Source organism: Myripristis murdjan, chromosome 7 (genome assembly GCF_902150065.1).
Source record: "Myripristis murdjan chromosome 7, fMyrMur1.1, whole genome shotgun sequence".
In the NCBI taxonomy this organism is placed as follows: Eukaryota; Metazoa; Chordata; class Actinopteri; order Holocentriformes; family Holocentridae; genus Myripristis; species Myripristis murdjan.
The window spans coordinates 9964370-9992302 of NC_043986.1; the positions used below are offsets into that span (position 1 = coordinate 9964370).

The window sequence follows — 27933 nt, forward strand, 5'->3', positions numbered from 1 at the left end:
CCATTTTCCAGAACAACTAGTATTGTTCTCTATCATCAGATACAGAATCATGTTGTTCCAAGAGCATATCACAAACCACACTGTATAGTTTTGCCATAACAATACCACCGTTACGATGGTACTGCCCATTAGAGCGGAGACAGTGTCTTCTGCGTCGTCCCATGTTCATTCTCTTGGATGGAACAAGTGTTCACGCACAACAGAAATAGTACACAGGAAGTGCCTTAACACACTGAAAATGCCCCGTGCTAAAAAGGGAACTTGAAGGACCATGGCTCTCTACAAAATCACTGACTGAAACGTGACATCAACACCTAAAACCACATTAAAACACATTTAACCATGTATTACTTTCTAAGCAGGCTTATGGTGACAACAGCATTGGCAGCACAATCCCAAGACTCTTTTCAATCTCTTGTTCTGTAACCCTCGTCCTCTTCCTCTCTCAGTGGACGTCACTTTCCATGAACTCTTCCTTGATGGAGTGCTTGCCGCGTGACACCTTGCAGTCGGGCATGTCGAAGCCAAAGTCAGCCCACTCGTCCGTAGCCGCCGCCATCCCCGACGGCCCGACGACTCCCGCTCTGTTGGGGATGGTGATGGTGTGGCGCACGCGGAAGTGCACGGCCTCCATGACGCGCTGGCGCTGGAGTTCCCCGCCGGCGGCCCCGATGGCTGCCATGGCGGTGGCGGCCATGTTGCTGCTGGAGCGAAGCAGCGGCTGGCCATGGTAGTCATGGTGATGAGCGGAGTTAGAGGGAGGGAGAGGAGCACCTTGCTTCATGTCCTGCAGGCCTCGCCAGATGGCCAGGCGGAACTGCTCGGGGATCTTCAGCGCACATAGGTCCTGGGAAAGTGAAGGAGGCGGCATTGGGAGAGGGAAAGAAGGAGGGAGAAAGAGAGAAAGGATAAAAAACAGCATGGGGGAGCAGGAAGAGAAGGTTTAAAAGTTACTTAACGGGGCAAACCACAAAAAACAGAGAAAATCATCATCTACCCCATTGAAACTCCATCCAAAGATCACAAATCAACTGGATTGGGTCCGTGTCATATTACATTTGCAAACACATTATGGGATTGTAAGTGCAAGAATGGGGAGGTTACCTCCATGGAGAGAGTCTGAAGATGGTAGATGGTCTGAAGGCCTTGGGAGGTGAAGTAGTCGATGCAGTTCTGGCAGCCCAAACTGGTAAGAAAACTGTATGGGGAGAAGAGCAGGCCTGCTTAGACTGTCATGACACCACGGCTAAAAAGGTGGAGGATTAAGATGCAAAAGTCTGCGTCTTTGACATTGATTGTAACACAGTGTGTGTTTGAGCAGAATGAAGGATTTCCCTAACCAGGAAATCAGCCAGCATTTACTTTAAGGCAGCACTTAAATGTGACTAAATGTGACTAAATCGCTTATATCACATGCCAGCAGTTCTCATTACCAACATCATCGCCATCAAATTAGTCTAATAAAGCTATTATTAGTTTCTTTTAATAGCCTACAGAGTGTTATGAAGAATTAGGGCAGCTAAGCCTCAGGTGTAAGCTCAACATCCTGATGTATTTTATGGAGGTAAATCATTCAAATCAATCAAGCAAATCCATCATAAGAATGCATTTATATTAATGATTCATAAGGCCAGTCTTGCTTTAATGAAAAACCTTTATTATAAATACAAGAAATGTTAAAAGTTCCGGCAACATACAATATAAACAAAAGAGAAGCTAGCTGTACAGTTTAACTGTGCAATGAACAAAACAGTCTGGAAATCAAACAGCTGAACAAAAGCAACTGTATCAAAAACTTAAAATTGCAAAAGTAAAATCCCAGTATTAATGTCACTGCATTGAAACAATATTTAAGAAAATATATATATAAAAAAAAATTCAAATTAAATAAAACTTGGAACACAAACAATAGATTTTTTTTTTTAATTTTAAGCAAAAATTTCAACAGTGCATAGAAAAATGTTTTATGGCTGTATACAAAATGACTGTGTGGATTAATGTGTGTGTGTGTGTGTGTGTGTGTGTGTGTGTGTGTGTGTGTGTTTGTGTAACTGTATGGCACATGGTTTGGGGCTATTGGGCTTTCTGGTGACAGTGCACCATGTGGCGGCCATAGTGCAGGTCCACAACTCTTGGTCAGCTTTCACTATTAATGACTGCTGTGTTTTTAAACACACTGTCTATGTGCTTTGGGCTGCATTAACAAAGTGAACAGGCATGGTTAATTTATGTACTGTTGATGGGAATGTTAATTCCCTGCTGCTGCAGCATTGGCAGTCTGATTGATTTTATATGATAATGTCAGTTTATCTGTTAGATGGTGGCTAACCATAGCTATAACTATCACTGTCCAAATGTTAACACAAGTAGTTATCGTACCTAGATGATGTTTGCAGTAGTCACATTAACATCTGCCTGCTGGCAAGTCAGCTCACAAACAAAGCCCAAAACTAGCCTAGCTGTTAAATATTTGTCCAATTGTCCACTGGCCCTAAGTGTGCTGTGAGTCTGCTAGGAGATTTATGACACAGCTTCAAAACCTCCACACAGGAACCGCTTTGATCTCTAGTTGCTGGTTCTAGTTTTTCAAATTTTGCTGTGAAAGGGAAATTGTCATTTCCAAAAACAATTTGATCAAATATGGCTGAAACACGGCCATACAAAGTGCCATTCATTTTTAACCCAACATTTGCATCTTTGATTGTCTGCGGGCCTTTTACGGGGGCGGGGAATAAGGAGTATCATTGGAGGGTGAGGTACCTGACGAGGCTGGGGTCAGGATTATACGGAGGGGGCGGGCTGCAGTGGGAAGTAGACACTACAGGCTGACTGCTGTGGCCACCATTCATGTCACCATTGGCCTGCAAGTGGTGGCTGTTGAGCATGTTGGGACCTGTGAGGAAGGAGAGAGAAGGAGGATCAGTGCAACTAGCAGTCAAATGACACAAGAAGCATTCTCAGTATAATTGCATAAATAGGACATCCTGTCACTGAATATTTTGCTCTCTCATTTGAGAGCTTAATGGATATGAATTGATTTGAATCACATATACAAACACTCACCCATATGGGTTATGGTGGTGGGGGCAGTATGGTTTTGCTGGGGCTGCTGCCCCACCAGCTGGTTGACTGAGGGCAGTTTGCTGAGGCCTCCGTGGACATGAAGCTTGTTCATGTTGGACAGCGGAGAGTAGGAGGAGGGAGACGCTATGTGGCTCCTAGAGGAAACAGGGAGTTGAGGCAGATGTTAAAGGATGCTGATGGAGCGTGTGTTTGCATGTGCGTGTGTTAATGTCTGAGCTTGCATAATATTTGTGTTCATAAATGTGTTTTTTAGATATGAGTCTGTGTGTGTGCTGAGCTGACTCACGGTCTCTGCAGCAGCTGCTGCTGTGTCTGCTGTCTGTAGGAGTCCACCAGCGGCTGCGGCACCAGCTCCACCAGCTCCAGGCTGTCTTTGATCTTCATCAGCAGCTCAAAGTTGTCCCTTCCACGAACCTGCACACAAACATAACATATAATATACAGCATATGCTATTTTTGGGGAGCATAGTTGCATAGAGAGTCATGAGACAGCCACTAAAGGACATGGTGGTGTCTGCACACAGTCAGTGCTGTTGGACACATTCATTTAATGACATTCATTTTTATTGAGCATGAAAAAGAACTTTCACAAAGTGACCTGAGCTAGATAACCCATCACAGTAAATATGAAGCCTTAGTTTTGCTTTTTCAGAATTTCTATTTTTAGTCATTGCATCATGTCCATGTTGAGTGTTTTTGTTATCAGTGCATACGTGACATTATGTTCTGCTCTCTCAGTTTCCTGACACCCACAGGAAGAAATGAGTGTCTCAACCAGCAAATAACCCCACAAAAACCACAGAGACTGTTAACATTGCTGCTGCTCTCTGGTGGCCAAGAAGCTTAAAAAATCTAATCACATAAATTACATACAATTACATCATATACAGTTACATACAAAAACAGAGATAAATGGGCTTTAACTGTAAATGACACTAGGTTCTCTGGATGGCCTCCCACACTGAAGTGTCCACGACACTGAAACCTGTCCAGCTCTAGGGTAACTGTTCTGTATCTGTATCCCTAAACACACACTTTTATATCTTTAAACGTATAGTCATGACAGATGAACATGTGAAAAGCTCTTACAGGAATATAGTAAATCTCCTCCTCTCCATGCCGCCTCTTCTTCATGTTAATATTTGGATTGGGAATATTTGGCGGGGTTTGTTTGAAGTCTGCAGATGAGAGGAACAGGATAATCAAGCAGGTTTCCTTCACAGTTACTGATTTTGTAATTCTATTCCCTTTTCCTTTCAAGAAATTTTGAAACTTTCCACTCTGCATATATACTGTACACACTTTTGCATTGTAAATATATAATGCACAATCAATGCTCTGGAAATGCGAAATGCTCAGATGTAAGGGACTCACTGCGCTTGCTGGCATTGCCGTTTTTGGCCACGCTCTCATTCAGGGCCTGTTGCTCCCTGAAGTGGTCCTCGTCCGCCTTGCGGTCTCGGCCGGGACACGCACATATCCGACCTTCAAATGACCTTCTGCCCAACACCTGACCGCTGAAGGGGGAAACAGGCATACAAAAATGCTCATCAAGAACGTGGATGTTGTCATGCAAACTGTATGCAATGCAAATGTAGGTGAAGTTCTATCACGTGTGTAATTATTTTCACACATCTTGTTCATGCATCTAATTACAGCACTTTGGCTTAGCATAGTGTAGCAATGCATCATTCGTCTCACACCACACTACCTTTACAGCTGCAACCATTTTGTGTGCACCGCTGCTTGAATGCAGAAACTGACGTGATATGAAGTGACATGCATAATCTAATGTCTGTAACTGTGCACTGTAGGTGGGATATCCTGTATGCCTTTGCTGTCAAAATATTTCTGCACAAAGATTTGAAAAAGTCAAATAAGATGCCTCCTTACAAATGTCTTTGTGGGTTTCTTGCAGATCTGTTTGCGATCTATGCAATCAGGCAATGCATCTGGCACATTTTTTTTAGCGATATAAGTCAGACATTATCCTCATATTCACCAGATCCGGAATAACACTGAATAAGAGGAGGTGGACTTACTCTCGGGTCTCCAAGGTGATGATGATGAGGATGGGTCTCCTGTTCATGCCACCCACACAGCTGCTGTTGCACATAAAGTTGTACAGGATGGTGGTGAACTCTGTTCCTACCTGGAACACACAACGATTAGCCCCATCAGTTTGAGGTTTTGTTGCTTTATACGTATTTGCAGCAAGTTTCAAGATTCTTAGAAAAAAAAAATCAGAAAACATCTTTTAAAAGCACATCTCATCATCTCAACATTCACTCTTACTGCAAGGCACCCTGTCATCATACTTAGAGAAGGAAGTGAATGGTATGACCCCACTTGTACTAGAATCTAAAATGAATGCTTATTAATCAACTATCAATTTCTTAATAAGAGAAATAGGAATCAAAGCCCTCTCAATGCCTCTAGATAGGACTTCAATAGGTAAGTAAAATTCCTGTGTTCCTTTTATTAATTTTGCATATCATTTTACATTGTGACCTTATGTTTTTGTTCCTGCTTTTTATGTTTTCATTCTTCAGTCCCTCAGAGGATACTGTAGATCTCCCTCTAAAGTGATAAATCCACCACCAGAGGGCAATGTTGCAACGTACTCTGAGGTGAGAAGGACTGGTATTGTGCTCCTCCTGCATTGCTCATTAATTTCTTTGGGTGCAATCACAGGCATGATGAGTTCTCACTCTTGTGCTTGTTTGGACATGCCTGACTCCATTCGCAACATCTCTGTATACAGATGTGCTTCCTATGATGTCCCTCACTAAAAATGATTGTTTTACTGAAGTGAATTGAAAAGACACTTGGTTTGTATTGAAATGTAGCACCTAGATCATCTCACTAGAATAAAATATTGTGATATTTAGTGAAATGAAGTGAAATGAAGTGATGTCTTTTGTTTCTGGATTATACACAAACTCAACAGAATCCACACATCAAGGCTCCCGATACGTCCCAGTTGATATGTATATGATGGAGCTGGTGAGCCACTGACCTGCGGGGCCTCGTAGGGCACCAGGACACTCTGCCGGCCTGTAACGGGATCATCCACATACTGCGACAGGTTGTTTCCCTCCACGCGGATCAGGTGACTGGCGGGGGCTGCTTGGCCTGAGAAGAGGGCGAGGAGGGAGCTGGTTTAGCTGAGTCAAAGCACCATAAGCAAAGAAGCATGGGGCCTCATTTATAAAACATTTACACACTAATTATGTGCTTGTGTCAAAATCCACCAGAGTTGTGGTTCAGCATCTCATGACCCTGAATTTGCGAAAACAACAACAAAAGAATCTTTGCACATTTTGGGAAAATGTCTGAGTTATAAACTAAAACTACATTTTGGTGGAATTCCCCTTTTAAGCCATGATCTGTAAGATTTTTTTAAACTGTTGTGGTGTTTTTATTCTGTTTTTACTCTCTACTTTGTTTTATTCCAAACAAATGCAAAGTGCACACCAGAGGAAAGTCCAGCCCACTATCTGGTATTTCAAAAAGTAAAAAACAGTAAAAGAACAGTAAAAGCTTTCAAGAAATGGATGAATAGATATTGTGTCTTATCAATCATTGATGAAGTGTAGCAAAACTGAAATTTATTATTATATTTTTAAGATTTTTTTGGTGGCGCTGGTAGAGAGAGACAGGAAAGACAGGACACAAAGAGAGGGGTTGACATGCGGCAAAGGGTCTGGGCTGGACATTTATTATAATAAAAGTGCCACTAATTATTTCTTCAAAGCGAGGACGGTCAGTCAGTGGCAAGAGAGTACACCGGGTGGCCTTACCATCGTTGAAGTCTCGTCCCAGCTCGTGGTTGGGGCAGCGCTTGACCACTTCGGTGACGTGCTCTGCCTTCTTGTAGACAGGCATGGCCCTGATGATGCTGCCATGTGGAGGGGAGGAGGACAGCTTGATCTGGATGGGACAGGTCTTGGCTATTTGACAGTACAGCTTCTTCAGCAGGGGAGAGTACTGTGTAGAAGAGAGACAAAGTGTGGCTCAGATGGGTGCTTTAAACTGATAATGGCAGTATTATTTGTGTGTGTGTGTATGACAAATACAACAAAATTTGATGAGAATGCGGTCCAGGCTTGCAGTTTTATCGAGCTTGGAAGTCTTGTTAAGCTAAACTCATATTATAGCTGCTGTTTTAAGAACTTGCTGCTGCAACTTTTAGTGTTTAAGTGGTTATTGAGCGAATGTCAAGAGAAGTCATCAACCTATGGACCCATGAAACCTGCTAAAAAACAGTTTGAAGTGATCATGAATGGACACTTTTGAAGATTAAAAAACATAGAGCCATAATTCCTGGAGAACTGGTATGTGGGAATCCCAAGGTTTTCCACTGAAAGCAACAGCATGACAATGTGTTTACAACAGAAATTTTAGATGCACAACAGAGACTTTTAATCTTATGAAGCTATGCAATTACACATTTAACTTTTCATACAGCATTTATATTTTTTTTTAACCTGCATTATTTTAATATGTGTTGAAGCCCAGCATGGTCTGTCCCAAGGCACTCATAGTAATATGAAAGCTTGCTGCTTCTATTTTCCTAATACATGACTGCAAATGTTACTTATGACACTTTATTATATTTATTTTTATGGAGGTTTTTTTTTTTTTTTTTTTTTTTTTTAACCAGGTATTAAGCTGGCCTTCTCAAGAATCTTTATTTTTTGCAAACTTTTTACTGTAAAAGTCGTGCCAAAGCAAGTGTTTTTTAGGTGATGGAATTGTTGTATGACAGGAAATATTTTATTAAAGCCATTTAGGCATCAAATAGATTAAAAAAAAAAATAAATAAATAATAATAATAAAAAAAAAACCATCAAGCAGGGGAAGACAAACATGGCGCTCTATAATCACGTCATAAAATTATCATGACTGAAGGATAAATCGAGCCATTTGGAATATGATGGAAAATACTTGGACTGTAGAAGTTAACAGCAAATTTGATTTGATGTTGTAAAGGTCACCACTGTGTTAGAGTCAATGAATGAAAGACTGGGCTTGTAGCTACAATGGCGATATTAGTAATGTGAGATCTGACATCTGGCAGAAGAGAAATGTGTATATGTCTGTATATGTGTACCAAAAAAAAAAAAAATCAATAAAAGGCCATTATCAGAGACCATGCATTTGAATTTCTTTACAGTTGCAGAATGTAATGTCCATGCTGCAAGCAAGTTCAACATGTTAATGCAATCTAAAAGTTTGATTAATTCATTGCAGGGCATTACACGCACTAAAAAAAAGAGTCCTTTGTCTTCTTTGGCAAGTCCATCTGTCACTGCTAAACTGGTGCTGCCCTCTGTGTATGTGTGTGTGCATGCATGTGTGTGTGCGTAAATGCCATTCAGATGCATCCAAAAGACACCGGGACAAGGGATGAAAAAAAAAAAAAAAAAAAAAAGCCTTAACATGCCCTGACACAATCACGAAATCTCAAAAATCTTCCTGTGGAAATCAAACTGGGACCTTCCAGGAAACTGAGGAGACAGCTGCGTTGTGTGGACTTGCTACCCTGTGCCTGAACGCAGCGGTGCACAGCTCAGCACACGCATTTCACTAACTGAGCTTTATTCACATTTTAACAGACACATTTATCACCCGTTATTTGAAAGATTTTAACCCCTTGAACTCTACCATAAATGTACCTTTGGTAGCTTCAAAATTAGGAAAAACAAACACTTTTCCCCATATTTTATGATAATGTCACATAATTATTCTGTATCTGCCTCACCGAAGCTTATATCCAGAGAAATATTCCAACCCAAGACGGTATTTTTTTCTAGCTGCATGATTAAAACAAATAAAAAAAAATTACCTAGATGTTTTATGCCATCATTTTAAACACATTTCCCTGTAATTCAGCAGGACTTCTTTGGTATCTTTGGAAACTTGGTGATCTCAGATGTTAACATAAGTCTCTGCCTCTTTGCGTGTGCAGCATGCATCTGAAATGGTGAACCCTGCAATGGGACTGGTAGAAAGTTATTATTTGGTGGATGCTTTTATGTAAAGTGCATTCGGGTACTCTAGGTGCATACTATGGAGCACAGGGCTCGAAAACCGGCCAAATATATTGATCACCCATTTCTGTTGTATCTATGATTGACATAAAACATTATCTAATCTAATATCTTGGCAGCAGATACATCATCCTTTCCCCATGTCCTTCTTCTGCTCACATCTCCAAGCTTTTTCTACTTTATTTTAGTGTGTGTTTAGTGCACACATGAATACTGCTTGTAATATTGGGAATTTTTTGACTGTTGCAGTAACAGTGCATTCCCCCAAATAAGAGCATCTGCTAAATTCTTAAAATGTGAATATAAAACACAATTCTTCAGTCCATTTTATCACCCATAGTCTGTTTTTTTAACTCTTTTTTTTTTTTTTTTTTTTTAACTCTTTTTATAACTGAGGAACTTATTGGGGGGAGGACAGCTGGATTGAAAGGTAAGCTGAGGCTGGGAAAAGGGCGAAGTCATTCCTACAACAGAAACTGACTGAAATTCCTTGTTGTGACACCATTACTAAGCCCTCTTACAACGACCCGCACATGGCAAACCCTCAGACACACACACACACACACACACACACACACACATAGCCATGAGCGCTCCCTCGGGGGCAACAAAAATACTTGAGAACCGCATCACCTTTTCTCACCAAGCTTTTCCTGACAAGTCTCAACAGCCCGTCCATACCATGAAAAAATAATTTTCTAAAACACAGCGCATGGCAGGGAGGCAGAGTGCTTATTCATTCAGACCCGGGGACTTTTCCTCTTGCCACCATTTTGGAAATTAATATGTTCTCCATCACAATCACAGTAACACAAAAACAATGTTTTCTCTGTGACTTCAAGCTTCCACCAACCTTGAAATGTCGCAAATGGGAATTTAATCGTTTAGGAGGCACAGCATCACTTTAGGTGTCTTCAGTGATGAAAGGGGTCTTATTAGGGATTGGGTGTATAAGACTAAAGTGATACATTGACTATCACTGTGTGTTTATAAAGCCAGCTGGCATGTGATGACCTACAGAGGAGTTTTTTTCTATCCAGAGCTAGGCCTCTCCTCCGCTCTCAGGTGACATACCGTAATCTCATCTGGTTGGTTGGCAGCTACTGTAGCCGTCATTATCTTGTTGTAAACACATTGATAAGCAAAAGGTAGCACCAGTAAACACTGAGAAAAAAAATGAGAATGAGAGGGAAAAAAACAGCCGTTTGTTTAGGTTAACCGAGCCTGAAGTCAAGCAGCAAACGGTACGCCCAAAAACACTTTGAATCAGTCAATAAAAAGAATATTTCAAATCGCATAGTTCATTTAAACACATTTTAAATGAATAAAGGCAATAAATATAATACAGAACAAACCATAGTAATCCGAGGCCATATGGAAATTTTCATAATTGTTTTAAAGTCTGACGGTTGCAGCAAGAGCTCCATTTCTCAGATGGTTTGTTCCTGCTGCGGTGCGTGTGGGTTCATTTTGAATTATGAGGAGTCCGCCAGAGCTTATTTCTCTTTTCCGTGGGACAATGTGGCTCTGAGGATGGTTCGAATCAAACATGTCATTGATCAGCTTAACGACATGCCTCTCACTTCTCGACTGCAGAGTACAAAGAACTAGAGGGATGTTTACCTTTGCCATAATCTTGCTTGCTCTTTTTTTGGGCACTATCTTCGAATACACCAGCATCTTCCATACACGTCCTGATCAGTGTGTCATAAATATTAAGCAGGTCACGCTGAAGAGGTTTGTTTGTAGCTATGACTGGGAGGAAATTACGCCACTTGGAAGCATTTTTTCACAGCTCGATCAATATGATGGTTATTACTTAAGAGTCTGGTGATAGCCTAGATGTTTCGAATGAGATCACTTGGACAACCTGTCAAGCAAGACCTACAGCAAAACGTGATAATACAGTCATGTTTTCACTCATGGCTGTTCACATGGCTGTTTTCTGCTTACCAAGAAAACATGCTGCCCTACCATAAACCATAAACTCAGCTGGATAGATCATAGCATGTTGAGGCTGGGGGTGGTGGAAGTAAAGCTGAGAGAGAGTCCTTCAAACAGGCCGCACTGTCTGAAAAATAGGTGTGATTGGTGTGTTTACCAATCAGCTAAAAGATGACAGGGAACATGCGGCTTAGAGGTCCTGCCTGAGCTAATGAGCCCTCCATGAATGGCAACCGGTGGCAGCCAAAACATTACATTCTCCAAAGTGGAAGCACGCCACAGAGGAAACATTGTTTCTGTTGTTGTGATTGTGCTGGAGACTTGTAAATGCCCATCAAGGGACTGGTGTTGCAAATTAGCTTCAGCTATACACACATGTACAGTAAAAATGAAACATGTTACGCTTTTTTTCCTGAGAAGGAGCCATAGAAGCTGACAGATATAACTTGCAGATATCCAGTTATGATGTGTTCCTTTGATAGCTTGTGGTTTGCAGAACACGGGCTCAGTGGTTTGGTGATTGGTAATGTGTTTGAACACCTTCCCATCTCAGAGTGCAGGCAAGTCATACATTTCTTTCCGTGTTTTCAATCTTCCTGGGTGCAGCTGTATGACACGGGAGACGTCTCGACACGGGAGATGTCTCGACTCGTCCGCACACAAACTCGTGTGCACATGCACTGATACAGACATGCATACACACATACGCACACCTCCAGGAGTTCAGCTCCATGTGTCATCGTCAATGGTAAAGTGCAACATTAACACAAGCACTGTGTCTATGATTTTACAGGTGAGAGATGAAGAGAGGAGGATAAGCAGGGCCTCTTCTGATGATTTACAGATGGAAGGAGGGATGGATAGGAAGCAGAAAAGGATGGAGGGTGAATTAAACCGAGCCCAGACGGAAAGATTAATTGTTTTGTTGAATGAGCAAAGCAAACAAATGAAAATTGGAGAAGATGAGCAGAGGAAACTGCCTGGAAGACCTGGGATGACGTGGAAAAAATTAGGTTTACGTGATAAAAGAAATAGAGAAACTAACACACCAAAATATGTTTATGCTCACAGAAAGATGAGAAAGTCAGAGCGAATTGTGAAGGTATATCAAACAGATAAAAGATATAGGGATGAGGAAGTGTGGGAAAACTGCACTTCTCCTCCAATTCACTGAATTTTTACAAAGTCAAAAGGAGGTGACAGAACTTCCCCACTTCATTTGTATCTGAGATTAGTGTTAGGTATCAACTTTCAAGCTTTCTAGCGAGTTCAAGATCATGACAAGGTACAGGCTAAACATAAAACTGATATTCTAGGTCAAAATCCTCATGGCTTAGCTGAGAGGTAACCCATCTGTGCATCCATCAGTTAAGGGCTGCATTACTATTGAATTTTACTCATTCAAAATGGTCAACACAGTGTACAACAGCTGCTCAGGGTGAACAAATCTTAAATTACTAAATATCTTTTTGAGAGCCAGTGATGCTGTGCTGTGTCTCTGCGAGCTGACAGTTAAAAAGTACAATAGGAACTCTGGCAGCAGAAGTCTGTCAGGCTCACGATGAAATCACAACAATGGGTCTTAAAATAATAAATTCCTGCTGCTGCTCAAGTTAGGGGAAAAAAATAATTGTCCAACAATGTTGCTACTATGCTTCAAGCCTCCCAGCAATATTACAAATGAGTTTATTGAAGAACTGCTTCCAAAAAGCATTGTTGCAACTGTACGCAGAATGAAGCTGGCACGGGGCAGTGCAAGAGCAGGCGGTGAAATGTTTCCATTTCTTTCTCATAAAACAGTTTAATCTGGAAAACTACATGTCTGTACAAATAGTTAATGTATGTAATTACGTAAAAACCCTTTTCCATGGATTAGTAACATCCAGATTCCCCCAAAGGTGCATGATAATGTGAATCGATAATGGCTTTACGAAAACATATTTTATGATTTAATCTTGTGTGGTTGACTAGTCAGGGACAGAGTACCACGTATATCTCTCACAAGACACCATTAGCTTTTCATATTTTTATCACAACTTCATCCATTCATCCATCCATCCATCCATTCCCCATCCAGTGCCTTGGACCAGTGGAGGCAGGTCCTGACAGGCTCATGGAGACAGAGTGATAATTGCAAGACCGTCATCTGTATACACAAGCAGCGGCTTGCCCACCGCAAATTCGCTTAACTGTCCAAATATCAAGTATGTTTACACATGCGTGCGTGCACACACACACGTATACATGTTGCACATACACACAAACCTTGAAAAGGCATCTGTATCTCACTCTTAATCATATTCCATTCAAAAACACACAGAGAATTCAACTCTGCCGTGGAGTATTTCCCCTGTTCTTTGAAGTTTGTAATTGTTGTTTGTGAGCATTTGGGAGAAAATTAAATGATCTTTAGGCTCTGACTTGGTGCACCACACGTCTACAACTAGTGTTGGTTTTCTCCAGTCAAAGACCTAAGACAATTCATCAGTTCCTTTATCGTGGCCAACATTTACACTATCTTCTCAAACTATTTTTCAGTAGCCAGTAAATTCATAATTCCCTTAGAAAACTGAGATTTTATGTGGAAAGTAAAACCAAAAACTTCCAATCAACCACAGCTAAAATTTAACAGCATTTGAGAGGTAGCTGGTGTTACTTTCATAATAATGACCTCAACCAAATAATTTAGTGAAACAAAATGATTTGGAGCTCAACCTTATTAGCAGAATAAGGCAGACCTCCATATCCTGTAACCAGGAGGTTATTGAAACCGAATTGCTTTCTAAAAGTTTAAATTTTCAAGCCTATTCGGAACAACAAATCACGGTTTACAGTCTCAAAGGGCTTTACAGGCCCACAAGTTTACTGTATACCTTCTGTTGCTTCATACTGACTCCTATTCACCATCACTCATTCATCCTTTTGTTTGCACTCAACAATGCATAAAGCAATGGTACAGTACAGGGATTGTTCACGTGCAGGCTTCCCTCAGATAGGATAGGATGGCATACACAGAGTGAGCAAAATGGACCAAATGTCTCAGATGTTTGCTTCTTAGCTTGATGACATTGGTCTTATTGATCCATCCCATAGTTCAGAACATCTCCAGACCAATGCTGATACTGGACAATGTACACCAGGTGGAAATGAATCATGTTATCAACATCGACCCACAAGATTTCATTAAAAACATTCATTCACTGGTACAAGTTGCTTAGTAAAATCAAATGAACGTGGTACAGATATAGACACTGATGACATGTTTAGTGCCTTTGTTTTAAACATTTATCCTGATTTAAATAATGCAAATTTATGCAACTACTGTATGTAAGGAATCATATTTGATGTTTATTTGCTCAGTTAAGTGTGATTTCCCTCATAACGGTCACATGAGCATCAGTACGCGTGTGTGACAAATTTTCATTATCGAGTGTGTGAGTTTTCCCAGCGTTGATGCTCGGCAGGAAGGCGGGTGGGCGAGCAGACAGCGGCATGGCTGTGGATGATGCATGAGGAAGGAGAGGAAGGATGCGTAGTGCAGGGCGTGTTGGGACCTGTGTCCTGATGGAGAGAGGCTAATAGCTGGGAAGAGCAGCTTCTGACAAGCCGCCATGCAGAGCATGCTCCAGCCTGCACCCCAGCCCCCATCGTGTCACACCCCTCTCCCTCCTCCCACCCAACACATACGCATGTACAGACCACGCATTCACACACACACACACACACACGCACACCAACTTATGTCTGGGTTTAAGGAAAGAAGAGTCATTACTCGAGAAGGTTGAGGTGTTAGATCTCATTTCCAGCAGTGGTGACGCTTGTATGTTTCCAAGGCGCAGTCAGGAATTAAGAGCCAGGTTTCCAGCTCTGAAGGAGTCATCTTGAAGGGGCAGAGAGAGAGAGAGAGGAAGAGAGAGGGGGGTGGGGGGCAATTCCAGAGCTATTACTGCTAATGCAGAGTCTTGACGAGACAGGAGGGGACTAGAGGATTAGCACACGAGCTTAACATGGGATTGGATGGACTTATTGTGTGGGAACATTAAGATGGGAAGAAGGATTCTCTTCTCTTCTCTTCTCTTCTCTTCTCTTCTCTTCTCTACCCGTCCCTTCTCTTTTCTTCCCATCCCTTCTCTTCTCTTCCCTTCTCTTCTCGGTGTGCAACCACAAACCTAACCATGAGTCCCGTCAATCATGCAGTTGACAAGTTGAGAAGCAGGGGGTTTAATGTGGAATGCTTGATGCAATAGTTAACAAGCAGCTAGCAGACAGAACACAGCCTTTCTTGTAATCTCCCAAAGCACTGCACGCAATGAACTACCTTTACAGAGAGAGAGAGAGAGAGAGAGAGAGAGAGAGAGAGAGAGAGAGAGAGAGAGAGAGAGAGAGAGAGAGGCAGGCAAGTAGGTAACTGATTATTGTCAATATGCCCCTATGGCATTCCCCGCTGCCTGAGGCCACACAAACTCAGCAAGAAAGCAAAAGCATGTTAACTCCTTCATCCAAACAAGGTGACTGAGTCTGGTCCACACAGTCATCCTCTGTCGAGCATGTTGAAACACAGATCGTTGACAGAATTGTATTCACAAGTACACATGCACTCTCTTTTTCTGTCTCCCTCACACACACACACACACACACACTACATTATATTTTTGGGGAATCCCCTCACATTTGCAGGAGCGTCTTTTCTTTATTCTGAGTGATCTTGACTCTAATCTCTTCTCTTTTCAAAACTGACACTTCTAAAATGACACGCTCACATGATCTTAAGCCTCAGAAAGCATTGTGCCAGTCGGCTTCACATGGGCTTGGCAAACATCACTCCTGTACACTAAATGATCTTGTTCTGCAAAATGTGAAGTCTGCTACATGCTGTCACTTTATTTTGCAACTTTAAAAAAAAAAAGCCTTAAAACAAAAAAAAGAAAAAGCCCTGTAATGCTTTGGTATGTATCTTTAGAACTTCAAGAACATGATTTAATGGGAACAAACAGTGTGCAAGAGTTTCATCACATAATGTATGCTTTGTAAACTAGTGCCAAATGGATTTGGTCAAATGAGGATAAAAAATGGTCACATGGCATTATCAAACGAAAAGGTCATGCTATGTTGTCCATTCCTGAGTATAAAGTACATTTTCTGAGTTGGCACTACTAAACTGGTCACTGGACGTATAATTTAACAGTGAACGTTGTAAACAAGTTGCACATTTCCACTGTTGTATTTGATGTTCACTGTTGCTTTGCGCTGGCTTTGAAAACTACCGTGTCCTTTTGCATTGTCTCGTACTGCAGTGTATTATCATCTTGGCTTGCCAGATGAAAAAAATGTGCTTTTGAATATATATAATAACACTTAAACCCATCCTCTGATGCCTAGCCCGTCTTATAATCAGGTGTGCATGATAAAAGCAAAGCATTACAGTAAACGCCATAAAATCCATGAGCAATCATCTGACACCCCCCTCACTCTTAATCTCTCCTGTTTTATGGCAGCAGAGGAATCTGAATAATCACAGGCTTCTTCACAATCTCTCTTTTTCTGCTGCCTCATCATCTGCACTTGAAGCTGTGTGCCAGGCAAAAACTCCTTTGTCAAGTGACACGTTGCCTCTGTTCACCTAGTAACACACAAAAAACTCCTTTGTTGGGTGATGATGACCTAGATACAGCATTTAATTAACGCAAAATTTAGGATGAACATTTAGCTTTCTCCTCTATGCGTGCCATTGTTTCAGTTTGTACTATTCCATGAGTGAAAAGGAAAAAATCTGCATTAGAAACAGAATTAGTAGTATAACTGTGATAGCATCAGAAGTATTGCAAGCCCATAAATAATTATGCACTGATAGACTATGCCTCCTTTCATGATCATGGTGATTATTTTTGAACTGTCAGCTATGCAAACCACAGCTGATAAGAAGAGCCCAAAAATGGCAAGAGGGTGCGAATACACATGTCAGTGCCTCAGGAAACATACACCCCTTTTCCACCAAAAACTTCCAGGGCTAAGGTTCTTGTGTCATGCTCTTGACAGCTACCAAGAAACTTTGTGGTCTGATAAAAATTAGTAGTCAAAAATGTTTTTTTGCCAACGCTAAACAGATTCCCTTGCATTTGTGTACACATCTGCAAATAAAACACTACAACTCTAAGTTCATGAGCTGCCAGAATATTAAATTTTGTTGAGCACTCCGACCATCAATGAAGCAATTATTCCACTCTTCATACTACTGGTTGAAATGCAGGCCAGTTCCTTAGTTTGCACTTTGGTTGCAAGAGTCATGACCTAAACTAGTTTTAGAACCAGAACTTTTTTGGTGGAAAAAGCATAAGAGAGTACCAGCTCAGGTGCAGGGACTGTTTTGGGGCCCAGGGACTCAAAGCCAAAAGAGAGACTGGTTTCTCCAGTGGAAACAGGGGTAAGAGATCCTAGTTCCTCAAACGGGTTTCTGCGTTCTGGGAAAAGTTCTTGTGGTCAAAAAGAGACTATAATTTGTTTAAAATGGGCACATGGAAAAGCACGGTGGCATGGCGAGGAAGGAGACTGTGGTACTATCCTGCTCTTCAGAGGAATTGACAACCATTAACCTTGATGAAGCTTCCCAATCTCCCACTCAAATTTAGACAGACAACTTGAGAGATAGCAACTTGTGAGTTAGATGACAGCAGGATGGTCTTATTATCTCCTTCCATTTTTCCACAATAATCGGAGACCTATGTCCAGGCTTCTTACTCTGCACTCTGCAGACTGGGAATGAGGTTAGCAGGCAGCCAGTAAGAAAGATACTGAATTCATACCATTACTGGGAGTCCTGAACTTACCAATAAAGTATCACATCTGGTTAAACTACCAGACTGAAACATCCTTGTACAGTATTTCCAGTATTGGGCCATATTTCACCTCTTGGATGAAACAAGCTAGTCGCTTTTGTCCATCCTTGGTTACTGTGAGGGTAATTTGGGCGTGAGAAAGACCTGAGTCAGAGAATGGAGGCGAGAGAGAGGAGATGACAGACATATTTTCGGCGAGGACATAGTGGAGCTTTAGGCGCCAGAGGTGACAGCCATGAGTGCATGTTAAGACCAGAGGAAGAAAGAACCAGAAGCAGAGAAAGAAAGACAGCGGGTCAAAGACCACCACTTCAACGTCCAGAGGAGGATCTTCTTACATCATTGAGCGTTGAGTAAAGAAGCCCGCCACGCATGATTACCTCCGACAAACACAGCCGCAGAGGAGCCCCTCAACGCGGGACGCTCATGAGCCCGGCAGCGCACAAACACATGCGGACACAGATGCACACACACTAGCACACACAGAATGAAAGGAAATGCAGTTTGTCTCTTGTTTCAGAGAGGTCAACTGTGTGACAGTCGGAGGTGACACCTTTCCAGCAGGAGACTTCTCATTGGGCCGTGACAAATTACACAGCTCCCATTTCACCTGTTCCTCAACAAATCACTGCACTAACTTAGCTGAGTGTGAGGGTGTGTACGTCTGTCTGTGTATTACTACAAATGTGAAGTTACGCTGCACTCAGGCTCAAAGGTGCACTATGCAAATTTGTGATTTAAGTGAGAACCATAAGACTCGAATTAGAATTTATTCCACATTTTTTTGTCTGTTGAGTCTAAAGGGTCCTCACCCAACACTAAACCTTAGCAATTCTGCATCGCGCATTTTTAACATTATAATAGTATTAGTAGTAGTGCCACCAGTAAAAGTTATTACAACTGTATTTCATTAAAAATATGAATTCAACCTCCTGTCTCCATTCTCTGCCATACATTTCAGCATGAAGAGAAACTTCTCCTCAGCATGTCGAAACAATCTCAATAATTAACATAGACCAAAAGTTCAAAACAATTACCAGCTATTGACTTTTAGGGACTAATGTGATAAAATCAGCATCCAACAATGTGGTTTTTGTAATAGCTGCATCAAAATAAAAAAAGTAGAAGCAGAAAGTGATATCCTTCAACAGCCTTTCCCAAATTTCTCAGCCAATTGTATTAAATTACTTACATCTCTTTTAGTGTAGCAATGCTGAGTGCAACTCTGTCTGTGCAACAACCACAACCTTTGAGTTACACGTTACATGAACATAACCAAGCATAAAAAGGTAAAAAAAATAAAATAAATAATAATAATAATAAAAATGCAGGAATAAGGCAACTATTGAATTGAGTATACTGGACCATATGCTTCAGTGCAAGATAAAGTTCTTTCTTTGTCTCTGCTGAGGAGTTATGATGTGGCAAGACACTGAAATTTTAATTCTTTTTTTAAATTTTTGAGTTAAAATTGAAGCCGATTTTTAATGAGGAGAACATCACAAAAGGATGTTGAAGACAATATGAATTGTATATAGCACAAAAGCTTTGCTGAGTCCACACCAAACTGCCTCTGTGTCATATTTTGTCTTTTCAGATGTGAGTTTGGAGAGAGTTAAGTTTGGAGAGCAAGCAGTAGGGGTGTAGGGGACGAGATGAATCACTGAATGATCCGCTACTTTCTCTTGTACACAACAGGTCTGTACAAGTAGTGGCTTGCGCGCGCGTGTGTGTAAGAGTGTTTTTGTGTGCGTCTGTGTGTGTGGGCATGATAGCGACTGAGCTTGAGTGTCAGGAAGAGAGCGAGTGAGTGAGAGAGAGACAGAGAGAGAAACATACAAATTCAGCACTCCCTCACACACACATACACACACCACGCAGCCAAACAAAAAAAAAAAAGTGTGTGTTTTCTGTACTCACAGTCCATGTGGCAGACTTGGCGGTGCTGGACTGCTGGAAGGACACCTGGAAAGCGTGCGGCCCCGGGTAGTCGGTGTTGGATGGGATGGCCGGGGCCGGCGACAGGCCCTCGAAGGTGGAGTTGGGCTGGGAGTAGGGCGAGGGGGTGGGCACGGCCGACGAGGAGGCGTTCTCGGAGCTGTAGGGGCTGGCGGACGTCGTGCGGCTCCCCAGGCTCTCCATGCTGCTGCTCAGCAAGTTGTACTGGGACTGGGGGACAGAGAGAGAGAGGCAAGGGAATGAGGGAGAGATGAGGGGGAGGGAGGAGAGAGACAGAGGGAGGATACAGGTGGAGGTGCTGGAGAGACAGGGCTTGGAAGCTTGGAGGGAGGTCGGATTACACTGGGAGGGGGAGCTCTAGTTAGTATGAGTAATTTTGTGTGTGTGTGTGTGTGTGTGTGTGTGTGTGTTTCATAGGCAGGTGTCAATGATCATTTTTTAGCACCGTCACATTTTTTGCCTGATTTGGGCATATTTATGTGACCGCATGTCTGTGTTCAATTTGGGGAATAAGACATCAACTCAGTGAAAAATCACTGTGGGTACAATGACAGAAACAGAAATGGTGTGTGTGTGTGTGCGTGCCTGTGTGTGTGTGTAAGTGAGTTTCCCACCATAGCCTCCTTGGGGCTATGAGCTGAGTTGTAAAACACAAGCGTAATCTGTGCTTTGCCTAATTGCCTGCCATTCCCCTCTTGTCCGCTTTGCTCTATTAGAGAAGAGGGAAGATGTGTTGCGCTGTGGTGTGTTTGTGTGTGTGTGTGTGTGTGTGTGTGTGTGTATGTGGAGACACGCTTGTCAACGCTAGTGTATTCTGTGGGGCCCCAGAGAATATTTCAGTGCACACTAAATCATCTCGCACACACACACACACACACACACACACACTAACAAACATACACAAGCATGTCAACAAAGGCAGGATCTATATTATTGTAGAAAAGGGATCTGCTGTGTGGCTGTTGGCATTTTAATCAAAAATCACCACATTACGCCTGTTTATTTGCGGTAATTCATGCTGGTTCCTTGTGATAAGAATTAGTATTACATATAATAATAACACATGCTTAGATGGAGTGAATATAAACACTGTCTCAAAGCCAGAAAACACAAGCAGGCAACTGAGCCCACCAAAATCTACACAGTGAGGATCTACATTACTCATCAACATCAACCAAATCCTCAACATCAGCATCAACCAAATCCCTTATATTTCCATTTACATCTCTGATTTAAAAATTCACCTCCCCTACAGAACAAACGGTGTGTGTTGGTGTGTGAGCCAGCTGACACTCCTGGAAAGTCCAGACTGTGAAGCAGCTACAGCCATGCACACACACATATTGTACACACACACACCCACACCCACATACACACTAGTGAACAGAAAAGCAAATTCTTTACCTTCTTTTTCACGTAGTACATCCTCTACTGGGTCAGCTTTTGTCTCATATGTAAACTCTTCAGTCAGAAATGTCCAAACACAAGTGAGCAAGGAGAGCGAGGGACCATAGCCTAACCAGAGAGTTCAACGGAGGTGTGCATCAGTGGACGCACCATACACACACACACACACACACACACACACATGCACTGTGCACACAGAGACACACAAACGCATCTAAAACCGGGACACGAAAGGGTAAGGTCTGGTGGAGAGAGAGAGGAATGACAGACTGAGAGAAGGAGAGAGATACGGAGAGGGAAAGAGGGAAAGAGGGATGGGAACCCAAAAAGTGGTACGGCGTTCTAATTATGGCATGCCCGGACATAGACGGCAATGCCGGGGCGCATGTACGCACACGCTCCAAAACACCTTGTGAAGGCCTGCGCTAGGTAAACACTGTCTGGTCTGATACACACACACACACACACACACACACACACAGAAGGCAAGAAAGAAAACACATAAAAGAACAAGAGGTAGAGTTCAAGGGTCAAAAAAAGAAGAGATTATGGGCCTTCCATAAATGGGTGGAGGATATGTCTATGCCTCCCCCCTCCACACACACACACACACACACAGACACACACACACACTATATTAATACAGGAATAAATTAAAAAGCCAGGAATATTTGCTGGGAAGCAGTGTTCACTCTTTTCGGCTGGGAAGGAACTGATTGCAATGATTTGATTAGTGAAAATGTGGCATTTTTCCTAAAACAAGTCTTACAAAGAGTGAGAGAAACAAATCACAGAACAAACAAAAAAACTGTAATCCATTAGTCAGTTACAATAACAGTAATTACACAGCAGATAGCTCGGGGGGAAGAGATTATAGCTTAATGGATTACTTCAAAAACTGCGTGAAAGGAAATCCATTTAAATTGTAATGTGAGAGATACTATCACAAATTTGGACATTTAAAAGTGATTGACAGGAAGGAGGTGATAATGATGGCATTAAAATTAAAGACTGTGTTCAAATTAATGGTTTCTTTACCTGTAGCCTACACTGTAGAAATTTTTGGAGGGAAACCAGTCCAAAAGTGACTGAGTACTCCAATAACAGTGATACTGATCACCATTTATGGCAAGAAATACGTAATCTTTTAATATTTCTTTGTAATATTTGTTTACTTTGTTGTTGCACACACTGATTTGCAAAGTCTGCTTCTCTTCTGGTGCATTCAAGTGCCAACGGGAGGCTCTGGCATCTAGTACTTCTAGGTCAACTGCAAAACTGTATTCCATTTGCACGCTGTTTTGTCAGAAGATCAAATTTGGCAGATGGACAATCAGCAAACACAGATGTTGAAAAAACGATAATGTTGATGTGGCCTTTTCTATGATTTCAAAAACTTAGTAGTAAATTTGTTTTTACAACTTGGATGTCGTGGATATTGGAGCTCTTCGTGTGTGTATGAACGCACTGGAAGACCTCCAGTCTTTTCAAATGTGCCAAGATAAAGTAGCTTTGACAAAAATGACTTAGGGCAGGATGTTCATTGTGTGTGTCTATGTCAAGCAAGTTTCAAGTCTCTGCAAGTTGATTTTGTAATGTAACAAAATGAATGGAAAAGGCTGGCTGACTGGGAGGTCGGAAGCATGCACTCAAACATCTAAACAAGTATGGTATGTTTTGGAAAGTGGTGGATAGTAATGTAAAGAATGCATGGAAGTGTGGTATACGGGTTAAAATATAAACTAGAACTGTCCTTCAAAAACACTCGGGCCAGCAATCTCAACCAATTTCAGCACGTTTCTCCAACACTACTTTGCAAGAAAATATTTGCCTGTATGTAAGGGAAAGTAGAAGTGCAATAAATAAGTCAGTCTATTGAAAGCAGTTGACTCCCTCACATGGTCCTCCAGCTGCACGCCTCAGATTTGGACTGTGACTCCTGAAGGTAACTACAGCAGATCCCTGCTGGAGATGTGTCCATTTTAGAGTACAAAGTATTTGAATGGGGTGATAATGTGACTGAACTGAAACCTCTAATACAGAAATGCAAATTTCACTCCTTTACACTCTTACCAAACCTCTTCACTTCCCCTATTCTATTCTATTCTATTCTATTATTCTATTCTATTCTATTCTATTCTATTCTATTTTGCTATTCCAGTTCTATTCTATGTGTATTTTAAACAAACTGTACCATGGCCAGTGGTGAATAATTGACATCTAAAATTGTATCCTGCCCCACATTTAATGCCTGTATTGTGACTCTGCCTCATGCGACCATCAGACTCGTGGCAGCTCTGGTTTGGGCTAGAGATACTCAGATACTGAATAGTAGCAAGTACACAGAAGTAGAGACAGAGCCACATAAGGACAGCTCAGCTGTCTCCACAGTTCAGCTGAGGATGAATGCAAAACGATGGGTCAATGTCCAAAACTTATGTCAACTCTGTAGGCTATGTAGGGGTGCACGCATGCGTGTGTGTGTGTGTGGATCCATACAATCCGAGATCCATGACCCTGACTTAGAGACATGCAACTCTACAAATGACTTGAGTCACAACTGACTTGGGTAACAACACAGCGGATGTCAAACAGCTGAGCTAGCAGCTGAATTATTTACTTTTCTCAAAAAGAACAATCCCTGCTAGATAGTGTAAGTCAAGCGCCCGAAATATCCTTTACATGTGTCTGAAGTATTTGTTCTTCATGTCTGCCAGTCACTTGATTCTGTGAAATGTGGAACAGCTACAGTATTTGTGGTGATCAACGTATGTTTATCCAAATACAAAATATGAAAATCAATATCTGAGCTGATATGCTTTGAAGTTCCTGTCCTCGTGATCCGAGCACAAAAGAGCCACTTCGTCATTCACGCTAAACATCTGAGTGTTTACTGCCTTTGAAATCTTCCCTTAACTGTTATTGTCAGAGGGGTTTTACAGGGACAAGGGAAGCCCAGGTGCTGGTGTCAACTGCAGAAAACATTTCACACACACACACACACACACACACACACACACACGCTCACAGGTGTGCAAGATCTTAATACCTCAACTCACGCTGCAGCAAGTTGAAACAGAGCAAAAAACTCTACTGCCACTGTGGGAGTAAGTGTGTGTGTGTATGTGTGTGTTCTGTGTCTGAGCGTTTAAGCTTCCTATCCCAACAGCATCTGATGTCCCCTATGGGCAGCCATCCTGCGAGCTGCCACTCACAGCTCAGCTTTAGGGGCTCAAATAATTCACTAGCCAAGATAAACCAGCCACAACAACCCTTACTTGTCAAAATGAGTGAAACATAATAAACCGAAGACAATATTACCCTTCTAATGACCTGTCTTCACTGCTACTCGTTAAACTGAGCCATGCAGTCCCATGAAATTGCATTGTCACTGTAACACATTTAACATAACACACTAACTTGTTGTCACATGGCCATTTTGAAATAACAGACAAGAGAAAAATGCTCCAGAGATTAATGACATGGCATCATATGCAAACTAGTGCATGTCTAGGCCACACCAAATATGTTTCATAGAGGTGAGATGAGATAAGGTGTGCAGGGATGTGCAGGAAGGCTGCCCCCTGTTGGGAATATTTGGTAAAGGTGATATATGCCTCGTTCTAATGATGCAAATGTCCACATACATGTCAGGCTGCCTGGTGCAATTTATATAGGTGTCAAAAAGCACATCAATTCTAAAATATTACCAGTGAATTCCTACATTGTTTTTAATGTGATTGAAACACTAATGTTAAAACACCCATTAGATAAAAAAAAGTACCACCATCCATCTGTCTCCATCACAGTCCAACCAGTTAATCTTCTCTTGACCCTATGAAATTATCATACCACACCACTTTATACCAGGATGCATATGCAATCAATTTGATCCCTTGCCTATTGAAAAAGTTAAAAAAAGAAAATTTAAAAATTGACGGTGGCAAACAGTGGCCACTTTAATGTGAAAAGTGTCATAGGATGCATGGTTTCTATTTCAAAATGCAGTTTCAGATTCTACCTCTCTCAAACAGCCTTTAACTCGAGAAAAGTTACAAGGATACAGATTCACTCTTTTTCAAGATTCTGCAGCCAAACTGGGGACAATAACCAACACCCGTTCACCAACATCATAACTAAGTAATCCAACAACAGGTGTATTCACTAATATCTAACTGTGTCACCCTATCAAAGACAGCAAGACACCATCTTTACATTAGAGATAAAAGGCCTGAATCACAGAAGCCATTAAAAGTGAAACAGCTGAACAACTTAGACCTGTCTGCTTACCGTGCCACAGCGCTGCAAAGGCTCAGTAATACACAACATCTTAAGGCTCCTGGAGGGAAGGATGGGATTTTCTATGACGTGACCCGGCTCTCGTAGGACTCGCACAGTTGGATCGGACCGTCACTCTCTACTGTGGCCAGCCAGTGGGCATCACTCTAAAGTTGGGCTGTGAGAGTTGAGCTCTGCGCTGCCAGCTGACCGCTCTGTGCAGCAGGACATGATGGAGGAGTGTAAAAAAAGTCCTCCCTCTCTTCTGCTCTCCTCCACCTGTTTCTCTTGCCTGACTGGGCCTACTGAGCTTGCCCTGCATCTAACAACAAACTGTGGCCCTGCCCCTTTCCTCTGTCATGACTATTCATTAACCAGCCAGGCAGGCCCAGACTTGCCTGCTGATAGATTAGATCCTACCAATATTCCAAATCAGAAGGGGGGACAGCCTAGGTGTGTTTGGGAGCAATTAATATTTTTACCGAATGTGTTATGTTAAAGACAGGGACAGAGACAGATTGAGGGAACGCGTATGCAAGATGACACAAAAACCTCCGAACATCAACCTCGGTGATTTTCATGTTTTAACATCAGTTTGGGGATTTAATGCTCCTCTGTGAGTTGAAACAAATCCTCCACACTTTCCCTGTTAAATCCCTTTTGAAACCACACAGGATGCATTCAAAAAGTCATAGCAGTCAAGCTGGAAATTAAGGTTGTTTTTGTTATTTCTTGAAGATTTTACATTTTGGAATAGAGCTGAATGATATGGTAAAAGCAATTATATTGCAATTATTTCAACAGATATTGCAATTGTGAAATTATTCATGATTTTAGTGGGAATGATTTTTTTTTTTTCATTATAATTTTCATTTTCTCTGAAAAAACTATTCAGGTGATAATGATGTGATTTTTGCTGGGGCCTGTATCAAGTAAAATGTTCTCATATGTCTGGAGAAAACTATGTGTAGGCCACCGCATCTCTGTAGCACCACATTACTTCATTAATAATTACATTTAGTCACAGTGTTTAACTTCATCCAAAAATTGCTGCACCTGCAATTTGGATATTTCACTTAATCATATTTTAACATTTTTTTTAAATTAGTTATTCAGCCCTATTTTGGAGATGTGAGGAATTCAACCAATAACAACTCTATGCAGACACACAGACCTACAAACATATGTGTGTTCACATACATACACATAAACACACATGCACACAGATGGACCCTGGACTACAGATGGTCCCACAGTGGAACACCAAGGGCAGAGGGGTCCTGGTCTAGTGGTGTTTAATTACGCACACACACACACACACACACACACACACACACACCCCTCGGTTCAGTCCCAAAAGGCCACAGTGAGCAGCCAGAGAATGGGAGGGAGGGAAAAGGCAGCTGAGGAGAGGGAAACAACATACTTTGGGAGGGAATCTCCCCTTCACTGGAGGGAAACAAAGTGGAGATGGGAAAAATCCTGGAAGATCCTTGCATGTGATGTACTAACACAATAACCATCAAATCAAGGACTCAAACCCTGACTAAACAAAGAGGGAATGTGCTTAAAATAATGAAAATAAGTTGAAAATTCCTTTAAAAAAAAAAAAAAGAGGAAAAAGAATGTGAGTGAACTGGATCAAAATAATCTGATCAAAGTGACTTCTTGTTTTCCTACCATCACGCTGTCATTCATGTCCCTCATGTGATAGACATCCATGCACACCTCGGTAGCACCGCAGTGGCTCCCCGGGGTGCTGGTGGAAGGCACCGGGCGCTCTCCTGGCTGGCTACCAGGGGGCAGCTCAAAGTAGGTGCTGTCTGGCTCCCTGTGGACAAACAACACCATAAATACTACAGGCTGATTCATTCGCCATATGACCAGGGATGAGCTTTTAAAAACAGAATTTTTCATCAAAAATTAATTAATTAATTAATTAATTAATTAATTAAAAGAAAACAGTACCCACAGATTTGCAGCCAGTCTTGGACAATAGCTATTATTTATTTCCATTATGTGCTGTTTTACATTGTAAACTCTTTATGTTTCTCTATGCATTGTATTGTATCATCTAACTGTTATTATGTGTATATTGCAATTTGTTTCACTTTCCCAAGGACTAGAGATGAAAATTAGTTGTCTAGCTATATCTCTGTATATGCATCAGACCTCTTTGAAGTTTATGTTATTAAATGTGAAATGTGTTCAGAAAATATTGGTGCTGTGTATTAAAATGATAAGTGTGACGTTACTGTGGGAAGGTGTTGTTGACACTCACAGGGAACTCCACAGGTGCTCAAAGGTGCCTCCTTCTTCAGTAGTAGTGGACTGAGACATCTTAGATGGGCAGTCTAAGTGTGTGATCACTC

General features: G+C 41.7%; 1 protein-coding gene across 2 annotated transcripts; it reads right to left on the reverse strand.

Annotated features, from left to right (window-relative positions):
* Window positions 1-194: 194 nt before the first annotated feature.
* On the reverse strand, window positions 195-27904 carry tp73 (tumor protein p73). Of its 2 annotated transcripts, XM_030056587.1 has the most exons (13): window positions 27843-27904; window positions 27242-27392; window positions 19838-20086; window positions 6888-7074; window positions 6104-6219; window positions 5127-5236; window positions 4459-4601; window positions 4174-4262; window positions 3371-3498; window positions 3064-3218; window positions 2761-2893; window positions 1105-1198; window positions 195-847 (listed from the first exon to the last, which is right to left on the reverse strand). In XM_030056587.1, exons 1-13 carry the CDS (start codon window positions 27899-27901, stop codon window positions 446-448), a joined length of 2016 nt encoding a protein of 671 aa, XP_029912447.1. In that variant the 5' UTR covers window positions 27902-27904; the 3' UTR covers window positions 195-445. The 2 variants fall into 2 exon arrangements, with proteins under 2 accessions (XP_029912447.1, XP_029912446.1); XM_030056586.1 differs by lacking the exons at window positions 27242-27392; window positions 27843-27904 and adding an exon at window positions 21281-21395.
* Between the last annotated feature and the right edge of the window lie 29 nt (window positions 27905-27933).

What these genes read in the sequence shown, in the direction of transcription:
- tp73 (XM_030056587.1), bottom strand. Translation starts at nt 27,901, where the DNA reads ATGTCTCAGTCCACTACTACTGAAGAAGGAGGCACCTTTGAGCACCTG. An exon ending in CCAAGTCTGCCACATGGACT is followed by an intron (nt 7,075 to 19,837) that starts GTGAGTACAGAA and finishes TCTTCTACACAG; the next exon opens with TACTCTCCCCTGCTGAAGAA. An exon ending in AGGAGATTTACTATATTCCT is followed by an intron (nt 3,499 to 4,173) that starts GTAAGAGCTTTT and finishes GTTTGTGTGCAG; the next exon opens with GTTCGTGGAAGGGACAACTT.